Raw genomic sequence first — 18,487 nt, 5'->3', positions numbered from 1 at the left:
TTGGGCTAGACTTCATTAAAAGAAAGGCGTTTTTCGTTGCGACGGAATCTTCTCACTAAATTCCAATCACCAGCTTTCTCCTCCGAATGTGAAAATATTTTGTTGATACCGACCTGCATAGGGAGAAACGATCACCATGATAAAATAATGGAAATCAGAGCTCGTACGGAGAGATTTAGGTGTTCGTTCTTTCCGCGCGCTATACGAGATTGGAATTGTAGTTCGATGAACCGTCTGCCAGGGACTGAAATGTGATTTGCAGAGTATCCATGTAGAAGTAGATGTAGATGCATAATTGAAACGTGGGTGAATAAGGGTCACTCTAAGACTATTCATTTCGGCGACGCTCTTGGTGAAGTTTGCCTACCTTTGTATATAGCACTTTAAAAGTGTACCTGTAGAGAGACACCTAGGCACCTGCAGGCGGACTACGTTGTTGCTCTAGCTCCTGCTAGAAGCCATATGACATTGGAACAGTGTCCAGGGACTACCTGCCACGACTCTCGGTCCTGAAGGTGGGCAGGTGTCACCAAGGATGTTACCAAACTGGGGTACTTCAGAAGGAATCTTTGCCGATTTATTCTTACATCTTTAAGTTTCGAACCCTGTCCTCTGTGAAGCCGCCAAAAGAGGGCGCGAAAAAGGAGGAATTAAAAAGCCAAAGTGCCCTTTGCTGCTTCGGATCACGTTATCACGTTCATTCGTCAAATGGTTTGGAAAGGCCCCTAGTGGTCCCATCCGGTACGACAAAGCGAAGTTATGTGGTCATGCACCATCCAAAGGGGTGAGATCAGGTTCAACGGGGTTTCAGGACCACACTGTCCTGAGAGATGAGGGGCGTGTCAGCAGTGTCAAATGTTGTCGAGGATACAAAAGTGTGAAGGCTTTCGTGGCCACTTGCTGACAAACTGCCTGTTGGCTTCTGTCTCGGGTTCTTCGGCTGACGTTCGTCTGCTGATTTTTCTGACGTTTTGCCAGTGCGAGTGGCTGGCATTGTCAAAATTTCAGCCTCCATTGCTGGTGGTGCACTGGAGCCGAGCTCTCGGCCACAGACTATATGTACCCGGCGCGTCAACATCCAAGGGCTTCTCCGCGGACGTTTCCGGTGCGTTTCTCCTCGTGCTATCTGTAACAGTCGTTTGCTGCAGTACGGGAAGCTCGGATCCACTTACATTGAGGCTTTCTTCTTTCTTGTTGGAGCTATCCTCTTTCTAAAACACAAATGCACACGTGGATTAATATGGTTTTTTACTTACATGAAGCTGCTACTTAACTTGAAGAGAGTCCACGTTCGTGGTACAGACTCCTCGATATTGAGGACAATATCGGCAATCTTGCTATTACAAACTTTATTCACTCTGCCAGTCGCGCTATAGCTACTATTCTGGTCGCTCTCTGGGAATGAAAGTCGCCAAATTGGAAAAGTGAGTCAGTTCAGCCCTCCACTCAGCGGAGGCGACCTAAATACTTGCTCTGAGAGGGCGTTGGCGGCATGTTTCTTGCGAGTGTGTCTCTGGCCTCTCTCGTGATAGGCGCACTTTATCCATTGCCTACTACTGATCTTCGCGCTACATCTTTGCCGACTGGTGTACTAGCGATTGCTTACACCAGCACACTCCAGAAATTCAGAAACACGAGGGTAGCTTCAACAAGAAAGAGGAAAGCTTCAAGGTAAATGGATCCTGGGGTCCCGTGCTGCAGAGAACTACCGTTGCAGGTAGCAAGAGGAGAAACGCACCACAAATAACCGCAGAGAAGTCCTTGGATGTTAACTTGCCAGGTACATATAGTCTATGGCCGCGAGCTCGGCTCCAGTCCATCACCAGCAATGGAGGCTGAAACTTTGACGATGCCAGCCACTTGTGCTGGCGAAACGTCAGAAAAATCATCGGACGAACGTGTGCCGAAGAGATGCATCGCAGTGAAATGTCGGTGAGAGAAGGCGTGATGATCTTCCGATCGTGTGACACATCCACGGTGGCGACGGGTAGAACTGAGGTGAAATTTGACGCCGGCTTTAGACGTCACAAGAACTTATAAGCACTGTTTTTAGCGCATGTGTCGACACCTTGCTGTCTGAAGTGTCACCGAATGCTAGGGTAACATCGTAGCGTAGTGCTCTAGCACTACGCTTTTGCACCGTTACCGAAGAAAGTTGTAGGCACGTTTGACCCGAATTGCAAGCTTCTGTGTCGCAATGGGAGACAGTTATGGGATTTCGAAGAAGTGACGCTTTAATTGTGTTGTGCAATGTTGTATATTTCCGTCATGAGGTCACTCATAAAACGACACCTGCTCTCGTGTGTTGTAATTCTGAACGTACTACGAAATACTGCTGCAATTAATCTCTAAGTAATTTGATCTGGAGACATGTAATCTGTCAGCCACAAATGCCGCCAGTTGTTTCGTGATTATTGTTGGCTTCACGGAGGTTGCAGGTTGGCTGTGGCAGCCTAGTGCGTAACAGGACACGTGTCGCTACCAGCCGACTCAAGCCCTAACTCTGACCTCGGCGTGCGCCTCCTCTTCTGTCGCAGGCTGCGGGGGCGGCGGCGAGGGCGGCGGAGGCGGCGGGGGCTGCCGGGGGCCGAGCGACGGCCAGAGCGTGGGACGTGCCGCTGCGGAGGTGAGTCGCCTCTTCCTCTCTCTCTGTTTCTGCTTGTCCTTGCCCCTTGGCATTTTCGTGCTACATCTTCAACTTCACTTTTCGAATATTACACATCTTCATCGCATCACAATCATTTCTTCACACACTTATTGCATATTCGCAAGTTGAGGTAAGTGTCTGAAATTTTACTAGTCGTTATATAATTTGGCATGCAAAAAAATTTACGAAATATCAAGTGATGGAAAAATAGATGCAACGATAGATGGGTTAATTGGTCACGGCGTGTGGAGTGTTTACTGCTAATGAGACATTTTACGCCGGAAGTCAAGGTGCGTCATCTTCGCTACAGATGCAGGACAGTGACGCATGAAAGCAGTAGGAGAAAGTAATCTATTGTCCGGTCATTTCGCGCTTGTAGTGTAGGGCACTTTAACTGAAGTATCTGTTGTGCTTGCAGTTTAAATACATCAGTCTGAATACCTGTAATCGGATAACGAATCGAACTCCTGGACTGAGTGTGATTTGAGAAATGGGCCAACACTGCAACGAATAAAACTCTTTCTTTGCGGCCAGCGAGCAAGCACTTCAGTACACCAACTATATGAACTAGCATGAAAAACAATAATTTTAGTGATGGAAGTGTCGGAAATCAATCACAATTATGTCTTGATGGCCAAAAAAGGGTTAAAACAAATTCTTTATATTCAGACCGTAGGATTTGCTTCGTCATGCTGCTAGGTTTAAAAACAAAATTTGATAAAGATGAGAAAATGACCAAGTTGTATTCTCGAAGAAGTTTTAGAGACCCGACTGCATGACGAACTGATAAATGAGGACAGCGGATTTCAGTTATCCAAGGCCTGAGACCCAGTCTTCAGCTTGACCATGGCACAGGGGCACTCCACTCAGACATCCGCTCCCGTCACGACGGCTGAAGAGGACGAAGAAGCGATGTCACCACAAGAGCAGAGATCCGCGTCCGCGGCGTTACTAGAGGCCGAGAGGCTATGGATCGACGGCGACAGACGCCGTGCTTCGTCCCTCTCCCCCCCCCCTCCCCCTCCCCCCCCCCCCCCACACACACAAGGTCTGCTCCGGAGGTGCTGACTGGTGATTGCGGGGGGGAGGGGGGGGGGGAGGGAACGAGTATACTGTATAAAGGCGGTAACTAACAGATTTATCACTACCTTTGTAGTTGTGTTCCCTCTTGCCTCCTACTTCAACTTCTACCGTTAGAGTGTGGTATGCGACTTCAAGTCCCATCGAAACACTTTAATCGTATACACTAATGATGTCATTGTAGTGATGTTGTACGATAGAAAAATTTTACCCTTATACCTAGACAGTAAGACCGCCATCCAGCGGTGACTCTGTACCGCAGCCTACCTCAAAATAAATAAATAAATAAAAATGATACCAGTCACCGGGAACGTCTGAAGATGGCAACAAGTCGGCTTGCCGAAACATCCCGCTTTTAAGACGACGCCATCCGACTGAATATCAGAGAACTATTCAAAATATTCGAGATATATTTTGTTGACACCCACCAAATGGTCATTGTAATAAAATAAATCAGAATTCCAACGGAAAGACGTACGTGTTCTTTTTTCCCCATTTGCTGTTCGAGAGTGAAATTTTAGAGAACTAGCTTGTTGGTGATTCGATGAACCCTTTGCCAGGCACTTAACTGTGAATTATAGAGCAGATATGTAGATCTATATGTAGATGTACCGATGTAGTCAATTGCAGGAACTGGTTCACAGCAGAGCTTACGATAAGGACACAGAAAATTAGGTAATACAAGAAAATATGTTTAAAGAAAACAGTTGGATTGTGTACATTTACACACATATGGTGAACAATGACGATGTAATGAGGGATGTTGCAATCTCAATAAGCGAACAGGGGATTTCAGGCGTAACTGTTGGCGAATGTTGCTCTGGGACGTTCTGAAAACTGTAAAGTAACACCCCTGGTTAGTGAATTGGACTTCATTAAAAATGTGCAAGGACGCCCTCCAAAATAAAATGACAACGGGATACTTATGATTCCTATATGAGACACGAATTAAAAATTATTTTGATTTATTCCAATAAAATGATTGACATAGGAATGAAAACTTGTGCAACATTAATATTATTACAACAAAATCATGGACAAAACAAATGGCAACCTGTAGCAACATTAATATAATAGGACACTGCCATACGTAACATAAGGGGGAGTGGGAAAGAGACTGATAATCGTAAATGTGGTATAATTATAATCGCAAAATGCGCAGTGATGGTCGTGATGTTACTTGAACACAGGAAATGCTACAAAACGGAATAAGTCTCACTTGTGATTCGAGTTGAAAGAAAACTGCTGAGTGGTGATAAAATACGAGTCTTCAGAGTGAATCTGGAAGTAACTGCATTACCATAAAATGACTTTAAAGTCCCCAGACATCGTCTCGCATCTGCTGCTGGAGGGTGAAGCGGCTGTAGAATCAGTCATTGGTGGAACCAATGACCGACGCCAGTGGCCAAGTGTAGTTTGTCCCACAATTTTTCTAAATCTTTAGCACACCAGCTCAGACAGAGCGGCAGCTTGCAGAGTCGACGGTGTAGCGAGGAAAGCTGGCGGCGGAGACCCTCGAACATACAGTGACTTCTGACCAAATGTGAATCAAAAAGAAACCTCGCATTGCCGCATCTTGCCACTCTTTCTGAATTTTGGTTGGCCGGACCCCGGATCTTCCGACCACCAACCGATAAAACTGCTCCTTTTAAAACACCCCGTGGTCTAGGACAGCCGGCACGCTAGCTCAGCGTGTTCGGTCAAAGGGTTAGCTGCCCTCTGTAATAAAAAAAACTGAGTGAATAGATCAATGATGAACTTGAACGGATGTCAACGGACGTCCGCACCGAGAAAATGCAGCGAACAAGATAAGATTAACAAAAAAATGGGGGGGGGGGGGGTAGCGTCTTTGATTCATAATCAAAACGTCTTCTGTCGCGGGTTCGAATCCCGCTGCTACTTAAAATTGAGTAATAATCAGCATTGGCGGCAGAAGACTTCCGGCATAAGAAGTCACCCTCATTCTGCCAACGGCCTTTACAAAGAGGGCGGAGGAGCAGACAGAGGTTCAGGGCACTCTCTTGTCCTAGGGGTGGGAAACTGCCCCTAAAGGTGGAGAAATCAGCAATTATCAACAGCATGAGGATGCATAAAGCAATGGAAACCACTGCATTAAAAAGACGTAACGTGTATTTACAGGACGTGTGGCCTGTAAGTGAAGAAGTGTCATGATCTCTGCCGGCCGGAGTGGCCGTGCGGTTCTAGGCGCTAGTCTGGAGTCGAGCGCCCGCTACGGTCGCAGGTTCGAATCCTGCCTCGGGCATGGATGTGTGTGATGTCCTTAGATTAGTTAGGTTTAATTAGTTCTAAGTTCTAGGTGACTGAAGACCTCAGAAGTTAAGTCGCATAGTGCTCAGAGCCATTTGAGCCATTTTTTTTGTCATGATCTCTCCATTGACAAAAGATAACGGAATAGTCCCCCATTCTGATCTCCGGGAGAGGACTGCCAAGGGGGAGGTTACCATGAGAAAAAGATTGAAAAATTCAATACTCAAAAGAAGGATAACGTTCTACGAGTCGGAGCGTGGAATGTCGGAAGCTTGAACGTGGTAGGGGAACTAGAAAATCTGAAAAGGGAAATGCAAAGGCTCAGTCTAGATATAGTAGGGGTCAGTGAAGTGAAGTGGAAAGAAGACAAGGATTTCTGGTCAGATCAGTATAGGGTAATATCAACAGCAGCAGAAACTAGTGTAACAGGAGTAGGATTCGTTAGAATATCAAACTAGGGCAGAGAATGTATTTCTGTTAACAGTTCAGTGATAGTGTCGTTCTTATCAGAATCGACAGCAAAACAGCACTGACAACGATAGTTCAGGTTTACATGCCGACGTCACAAGCTGAAGAAGAGATAGAGGAAGTGTATGAGGATATTGAAAGGGCAATTCATTATGTAAAGGGGAATGAAAATCTAATAGTCATGGGGGACTGGAATGCAGCTGTAGTGGAAGGAGTACAAGAAAAGGTTACGGGAGAATATGTGCTTGGGACAAGGAATCAGAGAGGAGAGAGACTAATTGAGTTCTGTAACAAATTTCAGCTAGTGATAGCGAATACCCTGTTCAAGAATCACAAGAGGAGGAGGTATACTTGGAAAAGGCTGGTTGATACGGGAAGATTTCAGTTAGATTATATCATAGATTATATCATATTCCAAAATCAGATACTGGATTGTAAGGCGTATCCAGGAGCAGATATAGACTCAGATCACAATATAGTAGTGATGAAGAGTAGGCTGAAGTTCAAGACATTAGTCAGGAAGAATCGATATGCAAAGAAGTGGGATGCGGAAGCACTAAGGAATGACGAGATATGCTTGAAGATCTCTAAGGCTACTTGATACAGCAATAATGAATAGCTCAATAGGCAGTACTGTTGAAGAGGAATGGACATCCCTAAAAATGGCGATAACGGAAGTTGGAAAGGAAAACATAGGTGCAAAGAAGGTAACTGCGAAGAAATCATGGGTAACAGAAGAAATATTTCAATTGATCGCCGGCCGATGTGGCCGAGCGGTTCTAGGCGCTTCAGTCCGGAACCGCGCTTCTCCTAAGGTCGTAGGTTCGAAATCTGCCTCGGCCATGGATGTGTGTGATGTCCTCAGGTTAGTTAGGTTTAAGTAGTTCTAAGTCTAGGGGACTGAAGACCTCAGATGTTAAGTCCCAGAGCCATTTTTTTGAAGACTCGAACCTTGGGCAGGAGAGGCTGCGCAGTCCGTTACATGGCGCCTCAAATCGCGCGGCAGGTTGCTTACAAGAATATAATACAGAAGAATGGAAAAGAAAATTGAGGATACGCTAGATGACGGTCAGTCTGGCTTTAGAAAAAGTAAGGTCATGAGAGAGGCAATTCTGACGTTCCGGTTAATAATGGAAGCATGACTAAAGAAAAATCAAGACACGTCATAGGATTTGTCGACCTGTAAAAAGCGTTCGACAATGTATAATGGTGCAAGGTGTTCGAAATTCTGAAAAAAAGTAGGGGTAAGCTATAGGGAAAGACGGGTCATATACAATATGAACTACAGCCAAGAGTTGTAAAATGTTTTCACGAGGAGTCTGCTCCATTGGAGACTGTATATGTGTTTGTACATGAGATGGCCAGACGTCCTAGGGTGGTACCTGTGGTGTCACCGCCAGACACCACACTTGCTAGGTGGTAGTTTAAATCGGCCGCGGTCCATGTAGTACATGTCGGACCCGCGTGTCGCCACTGTTATCGCAGACCTAGCGCCACCACCAAGGCAGGTCTCGTGATACGAGAGTGGACTCGACCCCAGTTGTACGAGAACCAAGCTACCGCCCAGTTGTACGCGAACCTAGCTATCGCCCAGTTGTACGAAGCCTTTCTCTCTCATTAGCCGAGAGACAGAATAGCCATCAGCTAAGTACTGGCTACGAACTAGCAAGGAGCCATTTGTATCAGTGCCTATAGCGTACGAGTATTCAAGAGAGATGTATTCCAAGGAATAAATAAAAGTTAAGTAAAAAGCATCTACATACTTTTCTTCGTATTCATTTATAAGTTCTCATGTTCCAGACTTCACGCCCGTCTGCTGTATGCCGTGCACTATCGGCTACCGCGTAGTCAAGCTTTCTTTTTCAGCAATCCACATCACGGTGTCGGTCCAGCTACCGACACTACAGTACCACAGAGAGATGACCCTCGGCCCTCCCTCATCAATCCTTCTGCGAACTGTAATGGGTGGTCGACACTACTGCCCCTTCCACGTACCTTCTCACCGTTCAGAATGCTTTCAACGTTTTCCTGGTTGTACAAGGCGTGCAAATTCGAATTAATAACAAAAGAATAGTGGCGTTATGTTAGTGATATACCGACAATCACTACCACTGCTGTTTATCACATCCCATGGTGTCGATTAAATATTACGATTAAGTGGATCTTTCATTATGAGTTTGCGTGCGTTAAGTGACTGTTTCTGGAAGCACGGTCTCAAATCATTACAAAATTACCAAGGTTTTCCAAGCTACTCACGCAGAATGGACCTAAAATGATCAGAAAATTTCAAACAAGTTTATTAACAATTGACCCACGAACGTTGGCGGAGTTTCTGTTTATTCACGGAATGAGATACTCTGTACAACCCTACATATCTCTTGGGAGAATATGTTTGAAATCTCTTCGCTACGGCGCCGTAGCGTTGCAATGGACAGAAAAAATGCGAAGGATGTGATCGAGAACACACATCGCAGACTTGATCGTCGCCGTCTATTGTATGTATATATTGCCAAGAAAATCTTTAGGCATGGGCAGAAAACGCCGTGAAGGAGACACTAGAGGCAACTTCCTACAAAAACATATATTACACTCAAGCGCCAAAGAAACTGGTATAGGCATGGATAATCGTTCAACGTGACAAAGTGCACCCCTTCCGCAAATGGCTACAAATTTCAGTGTTGGGCCATCAACAAGTGTCAGCGTGCGAATCATTCAAAGAAACATCATCGATATGGGCTTTTGGAGCCGAAGGCCCACACGTGTAACCTTGAAGACTGCACGACAGTTCTTTACGCTTTGCCTGGGCCCGTCAACACCGACTTCGATGATTGGTAACATATTGCCTGGTCGGACGAGTCTCGTTTCAAATTGAACCGAGCGGGTGAAAGTGTACGGGTATGGAGACAACCTCATAAATCCATGGACCCAGCATGTCAGCAGGGAACTGTTCAAGATGGTAGAGGCTCTGTAGTGGTGTGGGGCGTGTGCAGTTGGAGTGATATGGGTCCCCTGATACGTTTAGATACGACTCTGACACGTGACAAATACGTACGCATCGTGTCTAATCACCTGCACCCATTCATGTCCGTTACGCATTCCGACGGACTTTGTTAGGAGGACAATGCGACACCCCACACGCAAAGATTTGCTGCAGAGTGTCTCCAGGAACACTCTTCTGAGCTTAAGCTCTTCCGATGGCAACCAATCTCCCCAGACGTGAACGTTATTGAGCGTATCTGGGATGCCTTGCAACGTGCTATTCAGAAGACATGTCCATCCCCTCGTAATCTTACGAATTTATGGACATTCCTGTTGGATTCATGGTGTGAGTTCCCTCCAGCACTACTTCAGAAATTAGTCGAGTCCATGCCACGTCGTGTTGTGGTACTTTGGTGTGCTCGCGGGGGTCCTACACGATATTACATGTAGGCAGATATACCAGTTGTAGCTTAGGAATTGGGGATGAGGGATACACTTAGGATGGAAGGTCAAGGCACCTATAATTTCACTCCTTAAACAACAACTACCAGATTCAGTGTTTATTTAAAACAGGTAAGAGACAATAAACGTGGGCATCTTTTTATAAAATATTACAGATATCTTGCTTCTCAAGCAAGACAGCAGATAACAATTACCAACAGACTTAAAGAGATGATCCACAGAGATTTCAAATAAATTACAGTGTGAAGCTGATTTTAAAAAATGGCACAAATTTTTTTAGAAAAAAATTTACAATATGAAGGTAATTTATCAAAAGCATCAGTTCGTTTAGAACCTCCAAAAACCCAACCAGCACAACACGTGACTATAATAACAATTCATGTTCAACGAATGTAAAAACCCCCCTTTTTTTTAAAGAAAAAGCAAACAACACATGAAATAGGTTATATTTATCAAACGGGCAGTGACCACTGGCTGCCCTGGGCAAAAGGTGACTTAACTTAAAATGCCGGAAGCAGCAGTCCAGCCTTCCAAACAACACCTAAACGTCGGGACTCAACCGGGAGTCACTCCCCATTAGACGGCACGCCACAGCTTCTGTGCACCGAAGCGGGACGTGGCGCCGCACCCACGCACCCCAACCTGCAGAAACTGGAACACAGAGCGCAGAAGACACGGCAGACACCAACCAAACATCAATCATTATACGTTAATAAATCGTTAAAATACACAAACCAATTACTGTTGAGTGAGTGCATTCAATAAGTACACGTATATAAGAAAGTACATATAAATGAGTAGCTTTACCAAATACAAGTTTTACTAATAAAAGAATAACTGGTTGCAAATTATTTTTTTTTACAGAAATGTACCAGCGACGTCGCTTGATGGCAATAAACCCAGAATCACACACACGCCTTCGTGCTAATCTGTCTTTTAATAGTCATCCAACCAGCGGATTTTAAAGCAAATAGTAACTGCTGGTCTGCATAGGTCTTACAGACTCTACCGGCTGTCAACCGACCAACAAGTACACTCGCTGCAACGCAAATCGTTTGACGAAACGAAGGCACCAAAACCATTTACACGTACGATGGAGAGCGTTGTTCGAGATGGTCTCGAGGGATGGGTCTCTCCGAGAAAACAGGCACCGAAGCAATGCGACGAGCAGCTCCCGAAGTTGACATCAGACGGCCCACCACCGTCTTGCAATGTAGACTGGCCGCGCCACCGCTGCCCGAGCCCGCGTGTTTGCTCCGTCGTCCCCTCGAGCACGTCCTAGCGCCTCGAAGAGAGTCCGGCGACCAACTCCACTACCGCAAATATCCGCCGCCAGATCACAACAGGGGCAGAGATCGTAGTACAGCCGGGTAATCGATAGTACTGCCAAAGAGCTGGTGTGCCAGAAAAGGCGCACCACGGCTCACCAGTTTCTTTGGCTCTTCTGTGTAGGTCTGGGCCGGCAGTAGCTAGTGATTAAGCAAAAGCTGTTTATGTGTGAATGATCTCAAAATCCTCCAGTTTGGTATTTGTACAGGCAATACAGTGATCGAAATATTCCTCTCAACAGGAATCCTTGGACCACCCCTGCTATCCATGTTGTCTTTCCCTGTAACATTGTCTGTAGGAACACCATTTTTGAAGTAGATTAAACCATGAGTGCTGTAACAGTTATATAAATCCTATAGAATTCTTGAGACATAGTTTCTTCATCGGACACTGCCGAACCTGAACCCCACTGTAAAAATTCATACAGCCCGTTTTGTAAGGTACTTTATGCTATTTCTGAATTTTCGCAGTTGTATATTTTCGCCTCCCGTTGACTTTCATTGTTCATTTGTAGCGAATAATAAACTGAAAATATTAAACTGTGATCACTTATACCTTGAGTTTTAGCGACGTTTACCCTGTAAGGTGAAGGAATATGTGAGTTCCATACTGTTGGCTGTACGATTCGCCGAAAATGATCGCGAGTTGAGCGACGTGCACTGCAGTTACAGTTCACGCAAACAGGCGCGTGGGATTAGCCGAACGGTCTCAGGCGCTGCAGTCAGGGACTGTGCGGCTGCTCCCGGCGGAGGTTCGAGTCCTTCCTCGGCCGTGGATGTGTGTGTTTGTCCTTAGAATAATTTAGGTTAAGTAGTGTGTAAGCTTAGGGACTGATGACCTTAGCAGTTATGTCCCAAAAGATTTCACATACAGTTGAACAGTTCACGCAAACAAGACGTGAACACCGTAAACAAGATGCGCAGTACATGCCGCTCACTCGATCGCCAGCGTCGTTCCTGTTGCCATCGAGTCAAGTGGAGCGCTTTACCAGGACTCTGGAAGAACACATTCGAAGTTGGAGATGTCAATAGTCCAAAGCAAGTAAAAGGGAAAAGTTCTTCATAGTCAAACACCGAGGTAGTCGCAGGTATCTACCACTTCATGAAGAAAGAAGCTGTGTTAGCTGTTCCATTCAAACTAAAATCCACATTGAAACGAGTGGCCGGAGCTATCGTTCCCTCCCTTTCAGCGAATCCAGACTAGGTAGGTGAATCATCAACACCTCATAAGAAAAGGCACATATCATCTTGGTTAGACCAATTCAGACAATTTAAATGCGCAAGGCAGTCACTGTGTTGTGAATAATTTCTATATTAAAGTGAAGGAAGACCCAGGTCAAACGCAAGTTCATAAAAATTATAGATTTCAATAAATTTTTGAAGGATGTACAAAGACACTTCGTGTAACCTGTCGCACTGTAGGTTTTAGATGGAACAAGACGGCGAATGAACGAAAAGTTCTCCAGGAACAAAGTAGTCTCAGGGTAAAACATATTGCTTCCTTAAAAATGATGCGACATTACTGACTAGAGTGTCGTCCAACAGTCTATATAGACGAGACATATGTTCGCACTTGTCTCACAGCATCGTAACGAAGGAATGATAGTCTATTGGAACGTGTCGCGAAAAGAAACACAATTATGACCACCCATGGTGGCGCGGAAGACGATTTTGCAAGGAATGGCTACGTAAGATTTAAATCTCGCCAGAAAACATGGAATTTTCACAATGATATGGACTACTCAGATTATGAAAGTGGTAAGGGGAAGGTTAGTACCTTACCTAACACTTCATTTTGTCCTCGTGATAGATAAAACGCCACTTGCCCAACAAGAAACTGCTTAGTGCTTCAGCTTCAAACTCCGCGAGGGCAGAATTGATGTCCTGGTTAACAGTAAAGGAAATTTCTTTCTACAGGGACATTCTGTGACCTCAGTTATATTCACTGTTCAAAATGAACAAACCACGCCATATCACTTATAAAGTAAGACAGTATTTTAACCGAACATGGTTATATTGTTTTACAATTTCCTCTACGCCACCCAGAATTGAATACTTTATAGCTGACAAGGCAAGAGTCTAGAACGGCGTTTCTAAACGTAATCTGACATTCAGAATTGACACGTTATCAACGTATAACCCTAACACTACTATTGTAATTTAGTATACTTTTACCTAAATAACAAAAACCCTGTCTCTATGTTGCCACGTATGACCCTCTTACTAAATTTAGTTCAGTTTTCAAATAAAGTACATTATCAGAGGATAGTCCTGTTAATAGGAAAAGATAATCAATAGAGTTAGCCTTGCAACAGGATTTGCCCGTGTGTTGTGTCTCATAGATAAGTAAATCAGACTATTCAATTCTTTTCCTAAGAACTTACCCAACGGTTAGAAAGAAACGCAGTATGAATAATATTATTTTAAAGCTAGGACAACTCAGTTCCAAGTTCATTTAGTTGTTTAAAATATGTACTAACGGTCGCCAGCCCATCCAGGCAATGAAACAGTGAAGTATTGGGAAAGCAGAAGAATGAATTTTGCTTACTTTCTTGCTACTGTTTACGCTGCGTCTTCAAATAAATACTACTACATGTAAACTGTTGTGTCTAGACAAGACAGCCTAGACGCAATGAGAGGAAGCCGAAAGGCACGCGCTGAGCTAAAGCAGGATGGCTTGAGGTCTGAAACAGGATACGTAATGAATGCTATAAAGAAAAGTACGTAGCTTCTGGAATACTTAACTTTAATCCATCCTTGGTAAATCGCTATTGACGATATAAGTGAGACTCCATAGATACATGCAATGATACTAATGGCGCCTTGCTAGGTCGTAGCCATTGACTTGGCTGAAGGCTATTCTAACTATCGGCTCGGCTAATGAGCAATGCTTCGTCCATGTAGTCGCTAGCAAAGTCGTCGTACAACTGGGGCGAGTGCTAGTCCGTATCTCGAGACCTGCCTTGTGGTGGCGCTCGGTCTGCGATCCCTGACAGTGGCGACACGCGGGTCCGACATGTACTAATGGACCGCGGCCGATTTAAAGCTACCACCTAGCAAGTGTGGTGTCTGGCGGTGACACCACATAAACAATGTTGGAGCAGACACTGGAATTACTTGACTACTACACCCTTATACATTAGGTTTTCAAAAGAGAGAAAGCCCAGTAGATAACTTCAAGGAAGCTAAAAAAAAAAAAATTAGGCCTGGAGGAACATTTAGAAAAGCACTTTCCATAAGCAGCAAACTTAAATACTAAAATGCTTAGATACATAAGCACACACTTTTTATACTGAACATTTCACTTCAAGAAAACCTCTTTCTTACTGGAATTTACTTTCAAAAGCTATCATTCTTTGAACTAACTCTGTATAGTCATTTAACAGATTCTAGTAACTTTGCTTGACTCTGATTGACTTTTATGTAAGGAAACTTTTACTATAACAGTTTGCAATATTTAAAAAAACTTTTAAAACAAAAATAGTTTGACTTCATTTCTCTGTAATCTACTAAAGCATGGACGTGTTATTACTCTAACTAAAATTTTCATTACGCCTTTCAGTGAAACAAATAAGACTACCTTTCTTTAACTATTTCTCAAGATGAAAATATTTACGAACTCTTTAACTTTATGATGTAGAATTACATTTAAATTCACTCTATTCAAATTACACTCTTCCACTACTGAGACGTTATTTCATTACTGCAGGATTTAGTCCCTCAGACAGATATCTCATTATTTACACAAAAATAATTTAAATGGTGCCTCTTTATATTAACTTGGCACTTCATAAGTCTTTAAAACAGGAGACACAGATTAATCAAACACCAGGAAGGAGCCCTATATAGGTGTGTGATTAGGATGAAATAACAGGGTGAACCAGTTTCTTTAAAGTTCAAGAATGATTATTCACTAATAAAACACAGTTTAAATTAATAGTTCACGCTGTACAAAAGTAAAATAAAAAAATCTTATCTGGTGGCTGTAGGCTTGTGTGTGACGAACAATAATGGCGGCTACAATAACACAGTACGGCCTGCAAGTATCTTGCTGTAGGTCCATAGGCTTAATTTCTCTTCTTGGCGTCGTTCAATTTTAGCTACAGTTGCCCAACAACTCGCAGGTATGCCGTAAGCCGTTTGCAGTCTTCGTCCGAGCCATCTGTGTGCAAATTTCTTTAAATATACAGAAAATATAGTACCAACATACGAAAATCTTAAAGCAAAAAATTATAAAAAATTTAGATGAACCATAAACAAATAGAGCTATAAACACTTATAGATAACAAATTGCTTTCTTAACGAAAGAAGACTGGAAGAAACACTGTGAGCACATAAGTAAAATTGAAGAGCAGTACAATTCAAGTGAAGATTTACTGGACCAAAAGCTGTAGATGATCATAAATGTGGGAATGGTAGTAATAGTCATAGTGACTGAAGCAATATTGATTGCACAAGTAAACTTGAAAATGAATCAACTGATATGGCAACAGCAAGAAACGTAGGGTGGAGCGTTTTCTAAATATGTTGTGTGTGTGTGTGTGTGTGTGTGTGTGTGTGTGTGTGTGTGTGTGTGGGTGGACACAGTGACAATGAGATATCCATGGTATTGCGTCAAACGACGAACTCTATTGTTTGTAGGGCGCAGTTATGTCTACAATTAAAGAACTGCAAACTTCTTAATAGTGACGCTACTGTTCACGACCAAATCGTAAGTTTCGCATGGCTATGTTTGTAAAATTACATTTTCTTATCGACGCTCGTGCAGCCTCTCTGACCCCTGACATTGCTGTACCACTTCCCCTCGCTTGCTCTTCCTTCTCTGCGCATGGAATGGCCTCATCTGTTTGCATGAAGTGTACTGGCTTGCCGAGTTTCCGTGTTTATTTTCGTAATGCGCCGTCGTGTGAAATAGGTTGATCTCAGCCACGGCTGTTGGCTTACGTTCACTTCCTGGTGTGCGTCCGCGGTTCTCTTCCCTTATTTTTGTTCGCTACAGCCGCGTTATTCGAAGTATTCATAGTATTCTGTCTTTCTGATTGTTATGCTATAGTGACGTAAGTGTATGAATTTAATTTTTATAGTATTGTGTCGTTATGAACTTTATGCTGCAGTGACGTAGCTGCATGAATTTACTTTTTTACATGCTCTGATATACACTGAAGAAACCAGGTAATTGACATCATGTATCCTGCAGGGCTGCCATAAATCCATAAGAGTACGAGAGGTTGGGTATCTTCTGAACAGCACGTTGCAAGGCATCCCAGATATGCTCAATAATGGGAGTTTGGTTCAAAAATGGTTCAAATGGCTCTGAGCACTATGGGACTTAACATCTATGGTTATCAGTCCCCTAGAACTTAGAACTACTTAAACCTAACTAACCTAAGGACAGCACACAACACCCAGCCATCACGAGGCAGAGAAAATCCCTGACCCCGCCGGGAATCGAACCCGGGAACCCGGGCGTGGGAAGCGAGAACGCTACCGCACGACCACGAGATGCGGGCAATGGGAGTTTGGTGTCCAGCGGAGGGGTTTAAACTCATAAGTACGTTCTTGGAGCCACTCTGTAGCAATTATGGACGTATGGGGGTGTCGCACTGTCCTGCTGCAATTCCCTGAGTCCGTCGGAATACACGAAGGACATGAATGGATGCAGGTGATCAGACAGGATGCTTATGTATTTGTCACGTGTCAGAGTCGTATCTAAACGTATCAGAGGACCCATATCATTGCAACTGCACATGCCCCACACAATTACAAAGCCTCCACCAACTTGAACAGTCCCCCGCTCACATGCAAGGTCCATGGATTCATGAGGTTGTCTCCATACCCGTACAAGTCCATCCACTCGATAAAATTTCAAATAAGACACACCCGATCAGGAAAGATGACTCCAGTCATCAACAGTCCAATGTTGGTGTTGTGGGGCCCAGGCGAGACGTAAGGCTTTGTGTCGTGCAGTTGTCAAGGGTACACGAGTGGGCCTTCGGCTCCGAAAGCCAATGACGATGATGTTTCGTTGAATGATTTGTACACTGACACTTGATGACAGCCCAGCATTGAAATCTGCAACAACTTGCGTATAGGTTGCACTTCTGTCACGTTGAACGATTCTCTTCAGTCGTCGTTGGTCCCGTTCTTGCAGTATCTTTTTCCAGCCACAGCGATGTCGGAGATTTGATGTTTTTACCAAATTCTTGATGTTGTGTACATAGTTCCGCGTAGTCAGCGCATACACAACTTTCCCACTAGAGCGCGCCCTGCTAAGCACAACAGCGCAGGCGCAGCACTCGTCTGTCTCCGCACTACGAGATGGCGCTGCCTTAGAGACGGGCCAAATTCTGCTTCCGCCGATCCGCGTATTAATATGTAACGCAGCCAATGAGATTGCTGCTAACATAGAACCTTTTCTCCTTGCGGATCATACTCGCGCAGTGATACCTGAATGCGCAAGGTATTATAACGAGTGTACAGACCTCTGATTAGTCGGTCTGCATTTATCTGCACCTGTCTGTACCAGTGTGCATTAGTCTGCATTTATCTGCACCTGTCTGTACCAGTCTGCATTAGTCTGTACCAGTCTATAGTCAAGTTTCAGTCTTCACCTAATAAGATTATCATATTCCTGTACATAGTCATGAAGATAAATGTATAGACACTTCGTCAAGTATCAGAGATATGTGAGAATGAGATTAACATACCAAGACCAAAGGAACTTCAGATTGTCAATTGTAAATAGCATCGAGAATCAAGTTAAGTAATGTTTATGCTTGTTATTATGAGAGGTGGCATGAGCCCCCTCTCATATTTCTATCTTACGATTTTCCTCTTTAATTGCATGCAGTGAAAAGTCGCTATTCCTTCACACGCGGACTTCCCACGCAGCGTCTCTCGTCACCCGGGTGGTCCAGCGACAGGCGGGCAATGCTGATCTGGAAAGGGTTAAGCCGACGGGTGTGAGGAAGTCGAGTGAATGCTTTGCAGACGCCGACATTGTCAAAAGACACGCCCGGAGGGGTCTGAAGTTGCGGCTGGGCTAGAGGTTCCGTTACTTCACAGAATCTTAGCGAAAACGCTTTCTGGCGGGCTACCAGCAAGGTGTGGGAATGACTTGTGTACCCAGGCAGTTGTGGCGAGAAAATTCCCGCGCTTTCTGCAAAATAGTAACTGTGATTGGCTTGCTCAGGGCATAGCTCCGTGACCTAGCAAAATCAGCGCAGAAATTGGCGTCAAGAATCTCCATTGGTGG

The 18,487-nt window shown here is 44.3% G+C and overlaps 1 protein-coding gene across 1 annotated transcript in view; it reads left to right on the top strand.

Annotated features, from left to right (window-relative positions):
* Positions 1-1,911: 1,911 nt before the first annotated feature.
* The window catches only part of LOC124796148 (inositol 1,4,5-triphosphate receptor associated 1-like), a 302,195-nt gene continuing 285,619 nt past the window's right edge, over positions 1,912-18,487 (top strand). The window contains exons 1-2 of the mRNA XM_047260239.1: positions 1,912-1,932; positions 2,486-2,626. Coding sequence (XP_047116195.1) covers positions 1,912-1,932; positions 2,486-2,626 — 162 coding nt within the window. The remainder of the gene's footprint in view (positions 1,933-2,485; positions 2,627-18,487) is intronic.

The sequence above is a fragment of the Schistocerca piceifrons genome, chromosome 4 (assembly GCF_021461385.2).
Source record: "Schistocerca piceifrons isolate TAMUIC-IGC-003096 chromosome 4, iqSchPice1.1, whole genome shotgun sequence".
NCBI lineage: Eukaryota > Metazoa > Arthropoda > Insecta > Orthoptera > Acrididae > Schistocerca > Schistocerca piceifrons.
This window is presented reverse-complemented; position numbering and strand designations above follow the sequence as displayed.